Here is a 19,788-nt window from a genome sequence, read left to right as displayed (position 1 = left end):
AAATACCCGCAAAAATTAATGGGTACGGGTGCGGGTATAGGCACTATAGTACCCAACCCGCCCCATACCCGCACAGATATTATACATATACATACACATAATTAGTAGTATATTTTAATAAACTTAAAGTATAACTTCCTAACTTCTTTTAAAAAATACGTAAGTGAAGTCTTAATATTATATATACAGTTCATAATTATTCTCACTTATTTTTAAAATAAATTATTAACCGACAACTTTAGGAGTTTATTAATAATCTAAATTTATAAATTTAAAGCTTCAACTCTCGCTTATTTTCTTATATAAAATTTATACCTATTCCAATGATTTTACTTCTTAAACATTCGGATGATCGTTTGTATTTTTAATTTATGCTTTTTATTTTATAATAAAATTTATATTTTGATTTTTTAATGAAGAAAGTTAAATTTTCGCTAGCTAAATTGTGGGTAACGGGTACGGGTACAGGCATATAGGTACCCACAGGGTACGGTGACGGACATTCGGGTTGCTACCCACGCGGTTATGGGGACGGGTACAGGTACTTTTTAAAAACGTGGGTATGGGGATGGGTACTATAGTACCCTACCCAAACCCTACCCATTGGCATCCCTACTCGTGCGATTGCATTCTTGGCCCAAAACATGATGGTACTCACAGTATTGCGAAGCATGCTTTAATCCAATCTCAATGGCCAGATAGCTAGTTGCCTTGGGCATCCTTGAGGATCGCAGCACACCCCCATATGTTGTACTTAAAGTGCACATAATAATTTAGTTTTGTTGACAAAGTTAGACGATTAATATTACATACCCTAAACTCACTAGATCCTCATTGATGATTGATTAATTATCAGTCTTCCGAAGATTGTCGTGTAACTCTGAGAACAATCCTCAACGAATTTCAACTTTGTAATGACTTATCTTTAACTTAAAATTTAAGTTTAGAAATCAAATTAAAAAAAGGTCGAGATGCTACATTTTCTAAAACTCAAAGTCCTAGGTAAATAAGTTGTAAATTTTGGCCGGAAAGTTGTAGGGTTAAAATACTCATTTTTTAAATAAAAATATAATTAATAAAAAGTATCTAATTTTGAGTAAGTTCAATCATATCATCTCTTCGACTCATATTACCCCAAAAGCTCGTATATTTTCACCTTTCATTTAATCAGGTAGCATCTCCGAGGAATGTGCATATTTTCCATGAATGGGTGTGGTGGTAGATGTGTATGTTTATAATTTTATGAAATTAGTAGTTCTTTGCTCCATTCCATTTCTCTCAAATTGGAGGGAAATAAAAATAAGAGAAAGCAATGGAACATGATGGAACACATTCCATTCTTTTCATTGGATCTCATCATCTTTTGAATAATAGTATAATACAAACAAGGGATCATTTCCTCCTTCCAATTTTTGTACCAAATTTTTTTCCTCCTTCCACTCCATTTCTTCCTTAATACAAAAAAGCCTTAACGTAATAAATTTATATGGTGCTAAGTTGCTAACTTATGTTTTAGAATTAAGGCATCAACAAGGGGGAGGTTCCCAACAAGGGTTAGGATTTATGAAATTAATGCTTGCGGGTTTAACTGCTAGGCATGGAGTGTGATTGATTGCTTCCTACACTTGTAGCCAAACAAAACCATTGTATCGGTGTCTCAAGGTGGTTGCTTTATCAGCGTCGCAAGGTGGTACTACTTCTGGGAATAGATCCTTATGAATCAAAATTTCATACGACAGTCAGATAAAAAAGTTGTACCTAATTTTTGAGTGAACTGTGAAGAGAGATAAAACCAAAACTTCATATAACAAGGTCTGCTGAACCTTTAAGATGAGAACTGAGAAGAACTTCACTTTGCAGAGTTTAGAGGAATTGATAGATACATAATTGGAACATCAAATCAGAGTTGCAGTCAGCTTGCCTTGAAGGTGACGATTGATAGAAAAGTCTCAACTGCAAAGTTAAAAGTTGGAAGAAACAAAATACTGCTTATTCATCTCCTCAAATTAGTCACTAAATTTTCGGTTCCTTCTGGGCTCAGACATGTAGATAGTTACTTAATTCTATGATAACAACTACAATATGAAAAATTACTCAACCAACTACTGGCGTAACAGGCACGGGTTCTGGTGCTACCTCTGCCCCAATATGCCCATTCATTGTGGTGAAGGGCTTGTCATCATCAAACCCCCAGTACTTGGCAGTCTTCACATCATCCTCAGTCATTAATCGTGAGAACTCTTCATGGTCATACTTTAGAGTAGCTTTTCCTCCAAATTCACTAGGAAGATTATCTATGTCGAAGAGTGATTTCATCAGCTCCACACTGTCCTTATTATTAGGATAAACAAACTTCACCTTCTGGGCTGTCTTGGGATCAAGGAAGTATTTGACGGCCTATCAAAATGAAAGTAACTTCAAATTTGTGAAACGGGAGATAGAAGTGTTAAGAACTCATAATCCAAGCACAAATTCAGCACTATCAAAGCATTAGAAGTTGACTAAAACCTATATTATACAAAATCCTGCCCCCATCCCCTAAGAGAATGAGAATAGTGGCATATGATTGAAAATTCTAATTGAAACTATTGTGCTGAAAGCCAACCGAATTTTCCTGATCTAGTGAAATGATAGATTTGAATATTGACTGTTATCAAATGTTCTAAAATGAAGGGTGATACAGAACAAAATGACACTAACAGGATTAGCCAAGTACTGCATGATCTATAGAAGTAAAATATTAATGAAAGAAACCACAATCATGCTATTTAACCTACCCTCTAAAGACTAGATAATCTAGATAGGCATGGAACAAAGAAGCAGAACAAAAATCACTTGTTGGGCAGGAGAACAAACCTTATAGAAAGCCTGAAATATTCTTGGTGGATTAAACAGAAACGCAATAGCAAGCCTTTCTGGATAGTGGTTTTGCAAAATGTGAATAATATCACGAGCTGTTTTAGGAGAGAGATTTGTACCAAGTGAAAATCCAGTGAAATCTATCAACCACGACATTTGTTCTTGCCCTTCAGAAAGATTAAGGATCGCATTTTCCAGTAGATAGACTAAATGCTTGATATTATCTTCTGGTGATGCTGTGTTCTGTCAAAGAAACAGATTAAAAGAAGTTATCCAGTTATGTACAAGGAGCCTTCTTAACTGAATATATCCTTAATTAAAGTGCTACATCCTAGTTCAAACCTGCATTCCTGGCCTCAAAATAAGCACAGTCCTCCCAAGTCGATCATGAAAGTTAGCTCTGGAGACTTTGCCTGTCTCACCCTCATGTGCTACTTCAGCCTAAATGTAGGAAATCATTCAATTGTAAATGTCATGAATTACCTATCTAAAAGACTTAGGCTATTAGATGAAGACACCATTTTAATTATAACATGTCCCCTCACACAAGAACCATTTGGGTTTGAAGTATGGTAATTGCATAAGCCTAGCCACCCCTGGGGCCGAAATTCAATATTTTATTAGAAGAATAGGGATAACATGAATCATACCATAGACCACATGGTTATTGAGACTGTTATACCATGCATAGAAATTTCAAAAACACATAAATTAATTTATATTGTTTTTGTAATAGTAAAATATAGGTTTATAATACATGAAAGATAAATATCCATCCAAAGAGTACAGTTGATGAAGCCATCCTAGCAAGCTATGCAAATATTTAACACATACAAAGAGTATCATATTATCTTAATTTTGAAACATGTACTCTAAAGACAATGTGTGATCTAAATCAATCTCAAAAGTACAACTCTACAACTCAATTTTGACATTTTGGAATTTAGATGCATATTGTCCTTATATATGAGTAATCTAATATAAAAGTAATGATTTACAGTCCAAGAATTTTATGTTTCTCCAAGAAAACTAGATATGTCCGTGGTATAGACTACAGATTAGTTTTCCGCAGCAGATTATAAAATAAAAGGACAATATAGGAGAAACATGATGAAAAAATGAATTGGGTTAGTTAGTTGTCACAACAAAGAACAGAAAAATACACAAACCATTATCTCAACCCAACAAAAGTAAAACACAAGATGATGAATATCAGAACTCCAGAAGATTCTGCACTATTATGACCACTAATCATCATTGATTCGCCAAATTGTTTGACATAGATCAATATTACAATGATGACAAGTTCACCACCACCAACTTCATTTCTGGCATACTAAATTGAACATGCAAGGTCCAAAACTGGAATAAATGAAACTAACCCAACGAATTTCCTCAGGCTTATAAGTTGACCTCCACTTGAGTGTTTCCTCCAGCATTTTCTTGGATTTATCAACATTCCAGTTCCGTGCTTCCAGATATCTCCTTAGACATGCATCTGTGCAGTACTTTAATCGACGCCCAGAAAGTGGCCCAAGAGCTTCTCTGAGTTCAGCAACCTGTATGTAAATGTGGTGCCACTTAGTGCTCATAAAAGACAGCATCGTGTGAACGTGTTCATTCATGTAGACAAACAATAAAACTCCCCATCATCAAAATCACCACCTCTCTTTTTTTTTGTGGTTTTTCAAGATAAATATTGAATTTCTAAGAACACTTAGCTGCAAATTGAATCAACAAACAATGTCAAACACAAATTGAAATTTACCTTTGCATCTTGTTGCGCGGGACCATTCTCCTGCTGATTCTGGGTTTGCCTTCTAAGAAGGAACATGTTGACTCCCAAAACCTGTGGAAGAAATCATCAAATAAGATTCATGTTCCTTTTCAAACCTAACATTTACAATATCACAGAAACCACCCCAGAAGGTGAAATGAAACAAAAGAAGAAAATAATAAAAAATTCAGAAATAACTACTAAGCATTTCATGTCCATAAAAAATGGATAGCATTTCCAATTGAAATAACTCCACCTGTACTGTCTACTTCACTGAATCACATCACATGCATAGAATAGAATAGAATAGCATCTCCTAATTAGGAATTGAAACCAAACCTAACAAATTGAATGCACCAAAAACTGTCTCAAATCAAAGTCTGTACCAAAACACCAGCTCAAAAGTCACAGATTTTTGAGAACAACGACAAAAAAACCGATTTCACCCTCACCAGCTGCCTAACCTGAACACGTTTTTTTATAGGCAAATGTTAGTTGTTAGTAAATTAGTCCAAATTATCTCTCCTCAGGGTGAGGGTTCCTTCACCTGCAATTACCCTTAGCTCAACCATGTGAGCTACCCACCCCACCCCTATCCTGAACACGTGACAGTCAACCCAACTATTCCACCCTCAATTTTTCATTCTCTTGTAAAACCGATCCTCAATTCACACTCTCAAACCCCAATTTTGACCAAAAAAACACAGTAGCGTTGACTAAAAGCAAAATAATCAATCATCTAAAATGGAAAAATTATACACAATCGGCGAATGATAAAACGTTTTGAATCTGATTCTGACGAGTAATTAATTAAACAATGAAAAAAATGCAGAAATTGTGATGGTGAAATGGATCGAATCGAGTGTGAATTGAGAGGAATGAATAAAAATAACAGAAGAAGAAGATGATGAACCTGGAGAGAGAGCGAGTGAGAGCGTAATTATGAGTTGAAAGTGAGGTATATATATTTGGAGAGTGGGGTTGTGGCGGTGTTTTGTCACTTTCAGTTGAGATTTGAGAATTGGGATGATCGATGAATCAAATCGCGTGACGGAAACAGAGAGCGATGGAGGGAGGAAGAAGACACAGAGAGAGAGAGAGTGCGTATAGGTGGTAGTGAACCTCAGCTTGTCTTTTCCCTTTTAATACATCAGCTTCATGACCATGAGTTCCATTTTTGTTTTTTAAAAACACCTCTGATCCAACAATTAAGGAAGTTATTTTAATAATTATATATTACTAATAATTTTACATAAATATTTAATTGGATTTATTTTTTGATACATCGAAAAACAATTGGATTTATTATTCTCTTATATTCTAATTAACTTTAAATTAAAAAACTACAAAAAAGGATGCTAATTAAATTTACTTTTTATTATGTATTTTATCTTTTCTCACTTTAAAAAAAATGTATTTTATCTTTTCTATAAATTCATTTTTTTTTCTTGCTTATTTTTCTCTCTTGAATTTCTCAAGTTAAGTCATAAGTGTGAATCTGAACCGCGTTACGATGATGACATAAGTTTGAATCTCAGAAGAAATATTTATTAGGAGGAATATGTAATTATTTCCCGAACAAGTAATGACATCTATTAATGACAAAAAAAATGCGTAATTGAAAAAAAATATTTAATCATTTATTAAATATTGTTATGATAAGAAGAAAGCAAGTAAATAAAGAAATGAGCAAGATAGAGACAAATGATGTAATGAGATCAGGATCCTCTCAGTTTTAATTCTCTTAAGTTGAAATTTTGTGTTTATTTCTCTCTTCACATGAATTAAATAGAGGATATTATGATGCGTGGTGAACCTGACATAACCCATGCATGTGTGCCACTAGGCCACATGCATGGTGAACCGACTTGGTGGCTTTAATTTACGTTTTGCCCACGCATGTGCGTGGAGGAGGCCACACACATGCGTGGATGGTCATTGTAAACTCTAAATAGGGATTTTGTCATTTCTTAGATGAGTTTTTTTGGAGGAACTTAGAACCATTTCTACACCTAATCAGGAGGTTCTCTAGAGCTGAAAGGTCTGCTTTGTGGAGATGAAGGTTGAGCCCTTGGATGTGGTGCTTGAGCTCCATGGAGGAAGGTGACAGCTCATCCGGAAGGCCATGTCTCTAATCTACCTTGGGCTTCATCTTTCCTCTCTTTCCTTCTATGTATGTTGTTTACGTTTCTGTAATGTAATTTGATTCACTCTTGTTCAATATACTTTTATACAATTATAATTATGAATTTTCTTTGTTTGGAGTTCCTTTCCATGCTTAATGCTTCTTTTGGTCAATTAGTGTTATAAGAGCTTCAATGATTCATGAACATTTGGAAGATTGATATTGATTGTTGTATGCTTAGTTCATAAAAGGGGAGAGACACATATGTCTTAGGTTTGTCAATTCTCTTTGTGCTTCATGTATCAATTGCCCCTTTGATGATTTTCATGGCTTACATGACAATTAGAAAGTTGGTGTGAGTTTAGTAAATAAGAGGAATCGCCATTTACGTTAGTCATCCGGGAAAATGTTTGTATTTGGGTAGGGTTGAGGTTTTCTAGGTGACAATGAGAGACATTAACCCTTAGGTAATAATATCATGAGTTGGGAATGAGGTATGAACCGAGTGACAGTCGGAATACTCACCGCTAAGATATGATTATCTAGTTAGGAGTTAGGGATCTTATGAGTGACAGTCTTAGATTTCATCCATCTGAATATATATGAACATCTTGGGATAGAAACAAAGCTTTGGGTATGTCTCATCTAGTAGATTTATATTATAAAGTTCCTTTTGTTATTACTAGGACTTAAGGAATTAAGGCTAGGATTCCAATGGGTAGGTTTACCTAGCTAAGGAATTAGTTGGTGAATAGCTCTTATCGGCATCTTGAATGTTAAATCTATCTTGTATGAGTATAATGGTTGAGAACAAGTGGTGAATCAAGCGAAATCTCTTCCTATGTATGTTTTCTTCTTTCACATCTATCATGTTCTTTTCATGTTATCTTTATTGTTTTTCTCATCTTCCTAGTATGTAGCAACACAATTCATATGGAAATGAAATAACCTGATACTATGCTCTGATTGAGTCGTGAAAGAGATTTGATAATAGTTAGTGGAGGAAACCTTATTTTCATTAAAATCCCTTTCATCACAATGTAATTGATGATGTGGACACTGTTTATATATTTTATTATTTAGTTTCCATTCGTGATTGATATTTCTTCTTTGATTTAATTATGTCGCGGTTTGATCAACCGTGGTATACATCTTAGTGGTTAATTCACTATTGACAGAAGGGTTAATTTAAATGAACCGTGAAAGAATCGAGCGTAGGTAAGTAATAATAACTCCCTCTTGGCGGAGGTTTTAGGATTAGTTTCGTATGCTTTCAAATAGCCTATGCTTAGATAGTGAAATTTATGTTAGCTAACCTTTTTGTGCTGCATGCTTATTTGTTTGATCATGCTTGCATGAAGGTTTCTTGTTAGGTAGTAAATTTGGGTAAGACAATGAATAATAACCTGGCGATGAGTTAATTTTTTAAGAGGTATAGTTGGCTTTCATAGAAATCATAGATAGAATATACAAATTTGGGGGATCTTCAATTATTACCGTAACCTTGAGCTTCTTTATCTTTGAAGTCTTCCTTATTTTAATTGATTTCTTTAATTCTTACATGATGATAAACATCAGACAACCTTTCAATTCCCTAAACAATGAACCCTTCCTTTAAAACCAAGTATTCATGCCTTGTCCCTTGCAGGGGCATACCTATGTATAAGTGAGGGGGTTCATTTGAACACCCTGAAAAAAAAAAATTGCACTTAATTTTCTATATAATTTTTTTTGAGCCCCCTGAAAATTTTAAATTATACTAGTAGACTAAGTTTTGCACCTATTTATACCAAAGACTCACCTATTTGCACAACTATGACTTGTATAATTTTTCATGTATAAACATATTTTTTTTTTATCAGCAAAGAAAAGATGTATTAATATAGAAGTACTAGGTGTACTCCAAACCAGTTACAACATGTCAAAAACATGGAAACAAAAGAAAGAAAGACATATTCACATGTTACCTCTAAATAGACACCTACAGTACCTAATTCCACTCACTGAGAGCCTAATGACAAAATCTAATACTGCTTCTGATAACACAACCAGCAGGGCGGAAAAAACAGCAGCATAAACCAGATTTTGTGACTCAAAAAACAGCAAAACAATTCCACACTTGCTCCTTCATATGACAGCAAAGAGGCACACACATAATCAAAACCACAGCCCTCAATCCAAGTCTGAGATCACAGGTTCTCCAAGCACAATCTCGGTTGTGAGATCCAGTCATAAATTGAATAATTGAAGTTCTTGTTTCTCACCCTTATCCAATTCCAAGCTCTCAATTGAGCTAACTCTATAACAACTGCTGCATCCTTGTGATAATTCTTAAACACAATTTTGTTCCTATGTAACCATAACGATCATGCTATTGCTAGCCAAACTGTCTTCATCAGACCCTGCTGTTTTAGAGTGCGAAAATCATTGCCAAACTGCAAGAAATGCACTGAAACACAATCTGGAAGTGCAGTCAGAACTCCTAGCCATCGGTGACATAAGGACCACACTTGGTGAGAAAAAGGGCACAAGAGGAGGAGGTGATTTAGGGATTCTTCCGTCTCCTGACAAAAGGCACATGAGGTATTCTCCCCATTTGTAATAATCCCCCTTCTTTGCAAGTTTACTTTTGTTTGCACCCGGCCCCAAAAAACTCGCCACCCGAAAGCTAGCACGTTGGAAGGTGCTGCCCCTTTCCATAATTCAAGGAACACCGGAATCGGTTCCTCTAACTCTAAGTCTTGCATCACTTCAAAAGCAGATTTTACTGTGTATGAGCCCTCCTCAGCCGCCTTCCATATCCATTTATCAATTCGTCCTTCAACTAGAGTGACTTGATGTAAGAAGGAGAGAAATTCCTGGATAATTTCCTCCTCTCTAGGCAAGATTGTTCTACGCCATTGGAACGACCATGTCCAGCTTCCATTGTCCCAAAATCCCATGGCAAAAACAGTTGCTTGTTGCTGAAAAAGCCTCGTAAATTTGTCTTTGAGCCGTTCTTGACCCGCCCACATGTCATGCCAAAATCTCACTATTCTTCCTTCTCTCATCCTCAGATTCAGGTTTAGATCAAACCAAGAACCATCATCATTCCCAAAACAGGTGTGTAATATATCCTTCCACCAAGGTGAAAATTTGCCCTCAACACCCACATGATTATGCGGAACGGGGATAGAGTATTTTGCTCTAAGCACACGAACCCATAAACTCTTTGTCTCATTGAGGATCCTCCATCTCCATTTCCCTAAAAGAGCTTTGTTGAAATCGCTCCAATCCCTCAACCCCAATCCTCAAGCTCCTTTGGTTTGCAAACTATTTCCCATTTAACCCAAGCCACTTTGTTCCCACCCTCCGATCCTCCCCAAAGAAAAGCCCTCATTATCTTTTTACATTTGTTGAGAACTCCTTGTGGCATCTTGTAGAAAGACAAATAGAAGAGCGGGAGAGCCGAAAGAACACTCATGATCAAAGTAATCCGGCCTCCAAAAGAAAGAGACTTTTGCCTCCATTGTGAGAGCCTTCCTCTGAGCTTAGCAACCACAGGGTCCCAAAAGCCAATCCTCCTTGGATTACCTCCCACCGGCAATCCTAAATAGGTAAAAGGGACCTTCATGATCCGACAATTCAAAAGGTCAGCCAACCTCCTAGTTTCCCGCTCCATAATCTCGATGCTTGCGAGCTTACTTTTGTGAAAATTTATCTTCAAGCCCGAAACCATTTCAAAGCATCTTAGAGCACTTTTAATTGTCAGAGAATTCTGAATTGTCGCTTCTCCAAAGAAAAGTGTATCATCCGCAAATTGTAGCATGGAAACCCCCCCAAATTTATACCCCTTATACTGATCACCACAGATTGCTTGTTGAAACATACCATTGAGGCCTTCTGCCACGATAAGGAAAAGCAACGGAGCCAGCGGATCCCCTTGTCTAAGACCCCTCTCCATCTTGAACTCCACACTCGGGCTACCGTTCACAAGCACTGAAATACTAGCCGAGCTTAAACAACTCTCGATCCACCTTATCCACTTATCATCGAAGTTCATGCGCTTCATCATGTACGCAAGAAAATCCCACCGCACAGAATCATACGCTTTCTCAAAATCTACCTTGAAAATCATCGATCCCTTCTTCTTACATTTAGCCTCATGGATCATCTCATTTGCCACCACTATGCTATCCATCATGCTCCTCCCTTCTAAGAATGCTGATTGCTCTTCGCCAATTACACCAGGAAGGACCGCTCGGAGCCTGTTTGCTAGAATCTTAGCAACAATCTTATACATACAGCCAACAAGAGAGATCAGCCTATATTCATTAAGACCTTGCGGAGAGTCACATTTCGGGATTAGAGCAATAAAAGATGAATTGCTTCCTCTAGGCCAAGCACAATGGTTAAAGAATTCATCAACGAAACTGAGGACATCATCTCTCAATAAATGCTAGAAAGATTTTATGAATTGGAAGTTGAACCCATCCGGGCCCGGGCTTTTGTCCCCATCACAATCCCAAACTGCCGCTCTAACTTCTTCAGGATCCATGGTAGCACACAACCAAGTATTATCAGCATTAGAGATGGTTCTAAATGGCACCCCATCAAGTTTCACCATTGAACGATCCAAAACTTTGAAACGATTCTCAAAGAAATCTTTTACCACTTTCTTTACTTCAACTGGCCTTTCCTCCCAACTTCCATTTACATTGAGGCCCACCAAGTTGTTTATGCGCCTACGCCAATTCACATAAGAGTGAAAAAACTTTGAATTTCGGTCACCATCCTTTAACCATTTAACTCGGGACTTTTGATGGAGGATCGATTCATGGTATCTAGATACCCTCCATAACTCACCAAGCAATTCCTTCCTCTTTGCGCACTCCTCTAGAGTCAACCCTGTCTCTTCACTCTTTTTGTCAAGGACCGCCATCTCCCCCACCAATGTCTCCTTCTTCTTTTTTATTTCCCCAAACACCTCCCTATTCCACACTTTCAATCTCGCTTTCAACGCCTTAAATTTCTCTTTTAAGACAAAAGCGCTCCACCCTTGAACATTCAACTCCCCCCATTCTTTCTCTACAAAACCTTTGAATCTAGCATCCATCAACCAACAATTTAGAGTGCGGAACGGTTTAGGCCCCCAATCAGTATAAGAACACCGCAAGAGGAGTGGGCAATGATCAGAGAAATCCCGGTCAAGCACATGTTGAGTGCTTTCCGGCCAACTCTCAAGCCAGTCATGTTAAATCAGAAATCTGTCAAGTCGACTCATCGCCTTGCCATTCGGCCGAAACCACTTAAAACGTTTTCCAAGGATAGGGATATCGAACAACTCCATCTGAATAATAAAAGAGTTAAACTCATCAGATTCTCTACGCCCATAGGTCTGACTAATTGCCTCCCCCCTCCTCTCAAGCGATGTTCTAACCGCATTAAAATCTCCCCCAATACACCAAGAGGCCACAGGACAAATTTGTTTCAGGTCTTGGATCCCCCGCCAAAGTTCCCTTTTTGCTTCCAAGTCACAAGGTGCATAAACATTTACAATAACGCAATTATTGGCTCGCTCCTTCCACAAGCCAGCTAAGAGAATGAAATTCTGGCCTAATACACAGTTCTGAATTGTGAAAGCATCTTTGCTCCAAATACATAATAACCCTCCTGAACTATTTACAGCCGGAGTATAGCGCCAATCACAATTAGAATCACCCCAAAGGCTAACGCACTGCCTCTGATCCACAACCTGAAGCTTGGTTTCCTGCAACAGTACCATCTCCACCCTCTCCCTCGCTATCAAATCTTTGATAGCCCTCCACTTCACTCCTCCCCCCAAACCACGCACATTATAACTTAGTATTATCATTAAATTCCAATTGCATACCCTACATCAGCATGAAATGGGTTGGCCAGTGCCTGATATCGTTGTTCCATCTCTGTTAGTTGCCTGACAACCGTCTCCTCATCCCTTTCACAAACCACCCCCATCTTCTTTCCAATTTGCCATAATGTTCTTGCTTCCTCCTCATTACTTTTAATCCAAAAACGACGATTGCAAAGTTTTATACCATTATCAGACAACGTATTAGAAAGAGAGGGAGCCAAGGCTCTAACCTTTTTCCTTCTAATTATTGCTTCACGCCTCTGCTCCTTTCTGCCAGGGTTAATGGATTTTCTCAATCTGCTCCTTTTCGTCTTCGTCGTTTTCTTCTTGTGCTGGTGCCAATCACACGCACCGTTCTCCCCCTTGCTGAGATCCCGAGACTCACTTGAAGCTCCTACGCTATCTCCTTCATCTTCAGGTCGTGTTGCATTCACGGTCTCCAAAAAGAAACATTGTTATGTTTTATCGTGACTGTTTGTGGCCAGGAAGCAGCAATTGGAGAAGTTAATTGATGAGGGGACGGTAGGGCCGGGCCAGTGCGTGATATCATATTTTCACACTGATCCAATGTTATGGATCCAAGACCCGCTCCATCCACAAGCTTCTTCTGGGTCCCATCTCTCAATAACAGCGAGATTGGGTCAGCCCCTGATTGAGGCCCACTTTCTTGGCCCACCCGTTCTACCTCACTAAGTCCCCCAACCTTTACTAGGTTTTCTTTAGCATTTTCCAGCCGCACGTTGACTTGGTTCTTGTCTCTTTCATCATCTGCTACACTCTGTCCCACTTCCTCAAGACGTCGACATTCTACCTCAGCATAGAAAGATTCATTTACCACCCCGAGATTGTCACCCTCTGTCTCGTTTAAAGTAGCACAACCTTCTGAAATCATGGCCCCCACATGTGTTTCTGCATCTCTGCTCTTCCCCACGTCACCCACCGATCCTCCTTGCCAACCGTCGTCCCCCAAACCTTCGGACTCCGACCTGATCGACGTCCTACCGCCGTAAGACCAAGCAGACGATAAGTCGTCCTCTTCTCCCTGTGTGCTTGAGCCTCCAACGTAAATTCTGCCCTTTAATCCCATCTCCTCCATCAACCGTAATCCGTACCAAACGCCATTGATTTGCACCCTCTTGAAAACATTAATCAGAATGGGTGTTGAGGTACGAATTTTGACGTGAGCATACTCCAAGTGAACAAGGTCTTCAATGTTTTCGTCAAATTCTAGAAGACTGCCCACCGAATCAACCACCTTAGCTAGGCAGCTCTTGGTCCAAAGATGGAGTGGCAGGCCCAAACATCTCAGCCAGACCACCCTGCATATTGGCACCGCCTCCGGACTCCAAGGCTTAAGGGAAACGATGTTAGCTTGAATCCATTCACAGCTTTGGATTGCATCACTCAAGTTCCGCCCTTCTTCACCAGTGAATAGCAAGAGATCATCCCATAAGGCCCTCACTTTTACGGTGTGCACCCCATCAAGGATAAAAGCGTCCTGCACCCGATGAGTTCCTTCAGGCTCCCGCAACCTCCCTATCAAACTATTTTGCAGCCATCTCCCAATCTTCTCCTCTGCTTGGAAGACATTTGCAAGCCTGAACTCCTTACTGACTCTTTCATCCAACTTTCCATTTGAGGTTGGATGCAGACGGGTGCTTCTCTGTAGATTGTTCTGTTTGTAATCAGATCTTCCTGGACTGATGGATCGTTGGATCCCAGTAACAGCCTGAGCATAGGATACATCTGGAGAGATCCTCACACACCGCGACTTTCCTGGAGAGATCAAATCCTCCTTGTTCACCTCAAAGGTTCCCCTCTAAGTATCAAGTCTCCTCTGTTCAGCATGGAACCTTGGGAGGTTAACACGCATCTTCACGCCTTCCAGGCAGAGCTGGTCCAGACTTGTCATTAAAGCCTTCGGGTCCTTGACATTTAGAAATCGGACAAACTCGAATCTTCTTCCCCGTTTGTCTCTCTTCTCTGGTAAAAATATATCCCACACCTTCCCCCAACGTTGGAATACCTCCCATAACTGTGTCTTCTTCCATCCCTCTGGAAAATGGGAGAAGAAAAACGTGGTGATATGACCCCTTTCCGCCGTCGTACTTCTGGTCCGACGCTCTCTCCATTGCATTGCACCACTCTTGATTCCGCCTTCTTCTACCCTACCACTCTCTCTCTCTCTCTACCTTTCTCTCTCATAATGGGAAACTCATGCCTATATGTATAAACATATTAAAGTTGTTTTTAATTATATTTTTACCGATGAACACATTTGAAAAATTTGAACCCCTGACCCCGGGTCCTGGATCCGCCACTGGTCCTTGGGTTCGATAATCGGGATTCTTCCCTACTACTTATGTAATAGAGTGCACTTTCTCTTAATTGTGTGTGTATTTTAAACACAACATCACTCCACACATTATAATGTCTCAGATACTTTTACATATATGAGAATAAGAATTCTTAAATCAAGGTGATATCTACCATTATCATTATCAGATAATATCTATTATATAACATATTTTTATCATTTCTTGACATTTTAAAAGTATATATATTCCTGCCCCTTTATTTTTTAACAAACACAAAGCTTATGTTTTTTAATGGGAAAGAACACAAAACTTCATTGATACAAGTTTATGATTACAGCGTTAAAATGAAAACAAACAGGCCGGGATTAATACCGAGCTCATAAAGCTCTTTTTCCTCTTAATTTCAGCTTTTCTAGAGCATCCACAAAGAAGCTTCTCGAGATACATGGTAAATTTCCTCAATCTAACCTCACTTTGCAAAATATATAAGATTCAAGTCATTTACAATAAGATCCGCAAAGTCTGTTGCTAGTTGCTGCTACCCTTTCTCTCTAATAATCTCTTTCTTCATTATGAGTCTCTGCTTCACTTATTAATATGTCTCTTCTCCACCTACTTAACAAATTAGCACTTTAATTAGACTTGGAGACATGAATCTCTTGCTTCATTATCAGTCTTCATTTACAGTTAGAGTATCATATTCAATATTGAATGGCATTTCTTTGGGGTGGGGGGAGGGGGCTATAGTATTGGCATATTTTTATGATACAAGACTTTCTTTTTTGGCATATGTTATGATACAGACATTGGTTTTTTTTTTGTACGACTTGGAACGCTGGTGGGGTGACTAAAAGTTAAGAGGATTGGAAATCTGATTAAGCCATAAAAAACATACATTATTGGATTTTAGAGCTTCTGTAGCTCAATTTCAAATATTTTTATTGTAAATTTTTTAATTTAAAAAGTAAAAATAAATTATAGTTAATCGGAAATAACCAATTGAAGCTTCTTTTTTAAATATTTTTAACTTTTTCGTTTTTTTTAATTCATTATTGTAATAATTTTATTCTTAATAATACTACTACTATATAATTTCATTTCATTTTTCATATATTGTCGGTGGGAGATAGAATATAAGGGCGTCGTCGTTAACAATCATGACGAGGTGTGTTCCTTTTTAATTATTTGATGTTCATTCACATTAAGATCCACCGGAGAAAGTCTATGCATGGAAATGGTGGGATCGTGCATGCATAACTACCATATATACTTCATCACATTAAGATTCATTCATTGAGTTGTATTGCTTATAAGAATAAAATCAAAATTTTATTGTAGTAAAACCTATATCGGGTTGTCGTGTTCAGATAATTGACTAATAATACAATGTCGTTTAATAGTTACTTGACTTAAACAATGAAGTTTTTCAAATGATTGATAGTTGTTTGGTAACCAGTTTGAAGTTTAAGACAAGCGAAGACTTAAAAAGGGTTGAAAACAATATGAGAAAAGTGTTGGAATCATTTTCACCGATCTAACTCTTCAATATTCTATGATTAAACATACAAACACTGCCCTATGCATGCTTGACTTCGTCAATACCAGTTCTTATTTTAATCACTAGTTCCCTAATGAGAACATCAACGATCAACTAACCTAATTATTAACTTCTTAGATGATTAACAAAGAATGTTGTAATATGTCCAGGTGTTATATTGACTAACAATCCTATTTTGATCAGTAGATTCTATAACCAATATCAAATTCAAGAAATTAATCAACTTCCACTAACATAACAAAATGTATTAGGTCATTAGGTGAGAACCATTAAGAATAAGATTATAAAATTGATTATTCTCAATTCTCTGAGACTTTTATGAAGGTCTTAAAATTTGCTTATTTTCGATGAAAGTTTTATTTTCCTAGAATATCCTAATTTTTGGTCTAGTCATTGCATATAAACATACATATATTTGTATATATAGATCACGATGAACGCATCAAAGTTGAGAGCTTATATTTACTATAAGATAACTCATAATTAATAATGGTCAAAAGTCGTCAGTAAACCTTAAAAGTTGTCGGTAATAAAGTCTTACCAATGTCTAGAAAGTCATATGTATTGTCCTCATCGGTCGTCAGTACGTAAATATATGTTCATCGCTAAGTGAAATAAAAAATCTCATACTTTTCCATATTTTTTAAATCCTATAGAATTGAAATGACTTTTAGTACTAAATAAATAGTACGGGAAGCAAAATGAAGCATTTCTTCTAGTGGGCACTCTAGCCAAAGGAAAATTTAAGCCAATAAACTTGAAATCCACAAGTTCTTCTTGATAAGAAAACTGACACACATTAATTGAGAAATAAAGTAGCAATTGTTAGTATATATGATATTCAATTATTCATCGATACCCAGCCAAACAATATTGGTGGTTAATACTTCACAGAAAACATATCTATCAAGGTACTAGTAAAGTACTTCCTTTTACGTGATGTGATTGGATAGCCCTAAAATGTATATTCACAAATAAGTAAAAAGAGTGAAAAGTGAAAACTATACTTCAAATAAAATGGTAAATAACCGTGAGCCGTGAGCGTGTGTATCAACTCGCAGTTTTCATCAACTTCATTTAATTAATATATAGGAATCCACCAACACCTTTGACTTTTTTTTATAGATTTTATTTTATTAATCAATAAAATTTTATGTTTGCTCTTCATGGCCCTTCCTGAGCCTAATGGTGATGAGGACGTGCCATTTGTTGGGTTTGATCTACCATTACCAACATCTTGTCTTGAAATAGTCGTAAGCATAAAGCTTAAAACACGCAACCATTTTTATGCTAACCATAAACTCATCCCTTCAAGTCCTCATAACCATAATAATATTGATCCATGTTCAACTTTAACTTAGAGCTACAAGTTTCAAATATTTCACACAGAAAAAATGATGTTTCACATGATAAAAAATCTTCGAACACACGCATGGCTTCCACGATCTCTCTTTTCCAACCTTGGTAGAGGATCAACTTCTCCACTAAGATTCTGCACCCACTCTCATAATACTTTGGATAAGACTCAGAAACCAAGTGAAAAATCTGCAGAGTGAGTTCTAATATTTCTTCTGAAAACCATCAAAAGGGGAAATACTAATTTACCTTGGATGAGTATCATTTGTTATAAATGCATGCTCCAAAAACAGTGTTGTAATTAGTTTTACAGTGGTAAATTTATTGATTTCTGTGTTACTGTAGAGTATATCCCAGATTTACTAATATCAAATGTTAAAAATTGTATGGTACATAATACTTTATTTTTTTTTGAAATCAATATGGTACATAATATTATTCAGGCATTAATTTATTTAGTTAATTCAAGGCCTCAAGGTCATGGAGTTGATCATTTACATTAAAAATAAAAAAAAATAAATATTGTGTAGGGATGTGAATTCATCTGCGGGAGGGTATGCTCAGAGGTCAGATGAAAAAGGATTTGAAGGGGGAAATGGTGGAAATAATGCAAAGTCAAAAATTGAGATGGATAAGTTCATCCATGAAAATCACCCAGGTTTGTATTTTCAAATGAGTTTAATTTTGATAAACTAACACTGATTCAGCCCACATATTTAGAATCAATTATCTGATTATTATTTTAATTTGACTAAATTTAAAATATATTTTCTGACATGTCAAACAATTATTGAATGGCAATGCATGTAAAAAGACTTTACACTGATCATGAGAATGCGTCAACCATTTTCTGTTTTCAACTACAAACACCCTTTTATGTCAATTTTCCCTATTGAAGTTAACTTTAGTTTATGATTTTTATCTTAATTTTGACTAAATTTGAAATATATTTTTCTTACTTGACAAACAATTATTGGATATCAGACACTCATATGCATCAATAATTTTCTCTTTTCAAATACGAACACCTTTTAATGTCAATTCTCTCATTCATATTAACTTCTTGTCTTCAATTGGGAGTGAAATGAAGGGGAAAAAAAGAGAGGTGGTCTAATAATTAACTAATGATTTTTGTTTCTTTTGAAGCTTATGACAAGACGCAGGTAAATGAGTCGAAGGAGAAGAAAAACACAAGACACTAAAAATAAGCCACAATGCCTAGGATACATTGTGATATTATAATGAAGCTATGATACATTGTGATATTATGTAATTAAGCTATGATACATTGTTATTAATTTAGGCAAAGGCATTTATGTAATTAAGCTATGATACATTGAGATTATAATGAAGCTCTTCAACTTTTATTACAGTCAACACAATAATACCTCAGAGCACATTCATACATCTACTCACGTTCGAACAGACATTGTAACATGAGGATGCCGTGGATTAATAGATCAGTTCGACATTGATGATAAAACATTTATCATCAAAGTCATGCATCAACAACACTTTATCCATTTCATCTTTTGTTATACAACCCGTTTAAGGGATCCATATTGTGATATTATATTAGTGTAGCAAGTATATTAGTAAACGCGAGCTTTAGGAGGGAATGTTTCAACCTCATCGTCCAGAGTATTCAAGTGCACCGGCCTGTAGTCTAACCGCACCTTCTCGTTTTTCCAGTATCTGCAAATCAATGTACAAATCAAAATTTTCAGAAAATAATTGAAAAATAAAATAAGAAGATGAAGGTAAACAGATCCGGATCTAAATGGTCACAAAGAAGAAAAGAACAACAGATCTGTAACAAAACTTTACAACAGAACTATATTAAAAAAAATGTTACAACAAATTTTGTGATAAATTGCAATGAATTTATATTAAAAACAATGTCACGAACTTACAATGATAAAA

The 19,788-nt window shown here is 36.8% G+C and overlaps 4 protein-coding genes across 4 annotated transcripts; 1 reads left to right on the top strand and 3 right to left on the bottom strand.

The window, feature by feature from the left end:
• Positions 1-1,781: 1,781 nt before the first annotated feature.
• LOC130711830 (uncharacterized) lies at positions 1,782-5,790 on the bottom strand. The gene is made up of 6 exons (XM_057561590.1): positions 5,550-5,790; positions 4,628-4,708; positions 4,242-4,418; positions 3,202-3,300; positions 2,857-3,102; positions 1,782-2,397 (listed from the first exon to the last, which is right to left on the bottom strand). Exons 2-6 carry the CDS (start codon positions 4,691-4,693, stop codon positions 2,095-2,097), a joined length of 891 nt encoding a protein of 296 aa, XP_057417573.1. The 5' UTR covers positions 4,694-4,708; positions 5,550-5,790; the 3' UTR covers positions 1,782-2,094.
• A 3,337-nt stretch (positions 5,791-9,127) lies between these two features.
• On the bottom strand, positions 9,128-9,775 carry LOC130712386 (uncharacterized). The gene has a single exon (XM_057562222.1). It carries the CDS (start codon positions 9,773-9,775, stop codon positions 9,128-9,130), a length of 648 nt encoding a protein of 215 aa, XP_057418205.1.
• Positions 9,776-11,994: 2,219 nt separating this feature from the next.
• On the bottom strand, positions 11,995-12,615 carry LOC130712385 (uncharacterized). The gene has a single exon (XM_057562221.1). The coding sequence runs from the start codon at positions 12,613-12,615 to the stop codon at positions 11,995-11,997; it is 621 nt and encodes a 206-aa protein (XP_057418204.1).
• A 5,208-nt stretch (positions 12,616-17,823) lies between these two features.
• On the top strand, positions 17,824-19,568 carry LOC130710638 (uncharacterized). The gene is made up of 3 exons (XM_057559965.1): positions 17,824-18,061; positions 18,396-18,523; positions 19,012-19,568. The coding sequence occupies exons 1-3, from the start codon at positions 17,904-17,906 to the stop codon at positions 19,065-19,067; spliced, it is 342 nt and encodes a 113-aa protein (XP_057415948.1). The 5' UTR covers positions 17,824-17,903; the 3' UTR covers positions 19,068-19,568.
• Positions 19,569-19,788: the final 220 nt, after the last annotated feature.

The sequence above is a fragment of the Lotus japonicus genome, chromosome 4 (assembly GCF_012489685.1).
Source record: "Lotus japonicus ecotype B-129 chromosome 4, LjGifu_v1.2".
NCBI classification, from domain to species: Eukaryota; Viridiplantae; Streptophyta; class Magnoliopsida; order Fabales; family Fabaceae; genus Lotus; species Lotus japonicus.
This window is presented reverse-complemented; position numbering and strand designations above follow the sequence as displayed.

What these genes read in the sequence shown, in the direction of transcription:
- LOC130711830 (XM_057561590.1), bottom strand. Translation starts at nt 4,693, where the DNA reads ATGTTCCTTCTTAGAAGGCAAACCCAGAATCAGCAGGAGAATGGTCCC. An exon ending in TTTTGAGGCCAGGAATGCAG is followed by an intron (nt 3,103 to 3,201) that starts GTTTGAACTAGG and finishes TTTCTTTGACAG; the next exon opens with AACACAGCATCACCAGAAGA. An exon ending in TATTTCAGGCTTTCTATAAG is followed by an intron (nt 2,398 to 2,856) that starts GTTTGTTCTCCT and finishes TCATTTTGATAG; the next exon opens with GCCGTCAAATACTTCCTTGA.
- LOC130712385 (XM_057562221.1), bottom strand. Translation starts at nt 12,615, where the DNA reads ATGATAATACTAAGTTATAATGTGCGTGGTTTGGGGGGAGGAGTGAAG.
- LOC130710638 (XM_057559965.1), top strand. Translation starts at nt 17,904, where the DNA reads ATGATGTTTCACATGATAAAAAATCTTCGAACACACGCATGGCTTCCA. An exon ending in CCAAGTGAAAAATCTGCAGA is followed by an intron (nt 18,062 to 18,395) that starts GTGAGTTCTAAT and finishes AATATTGTGTAG; the next exon opens with GGATGTGAATTCATCTGCGG. An exon ending in CATCCATGAAAATCACCCAG is followed by an intron (nt 18,524 to 19,011) that starts GTTTGTATTTTC and finishes TTTCTTTTGAAG; the next exon opens with CTTATGACAAGACGCAGGTA.
- LOC130712386 (XM_057562222.1), bottom strand. Translation starts at nt 9,775, where the DNA reads ATGTGGGCGGGTCAAGAACGGCTCAAAGACAAATTTACGAGGCTTTTT.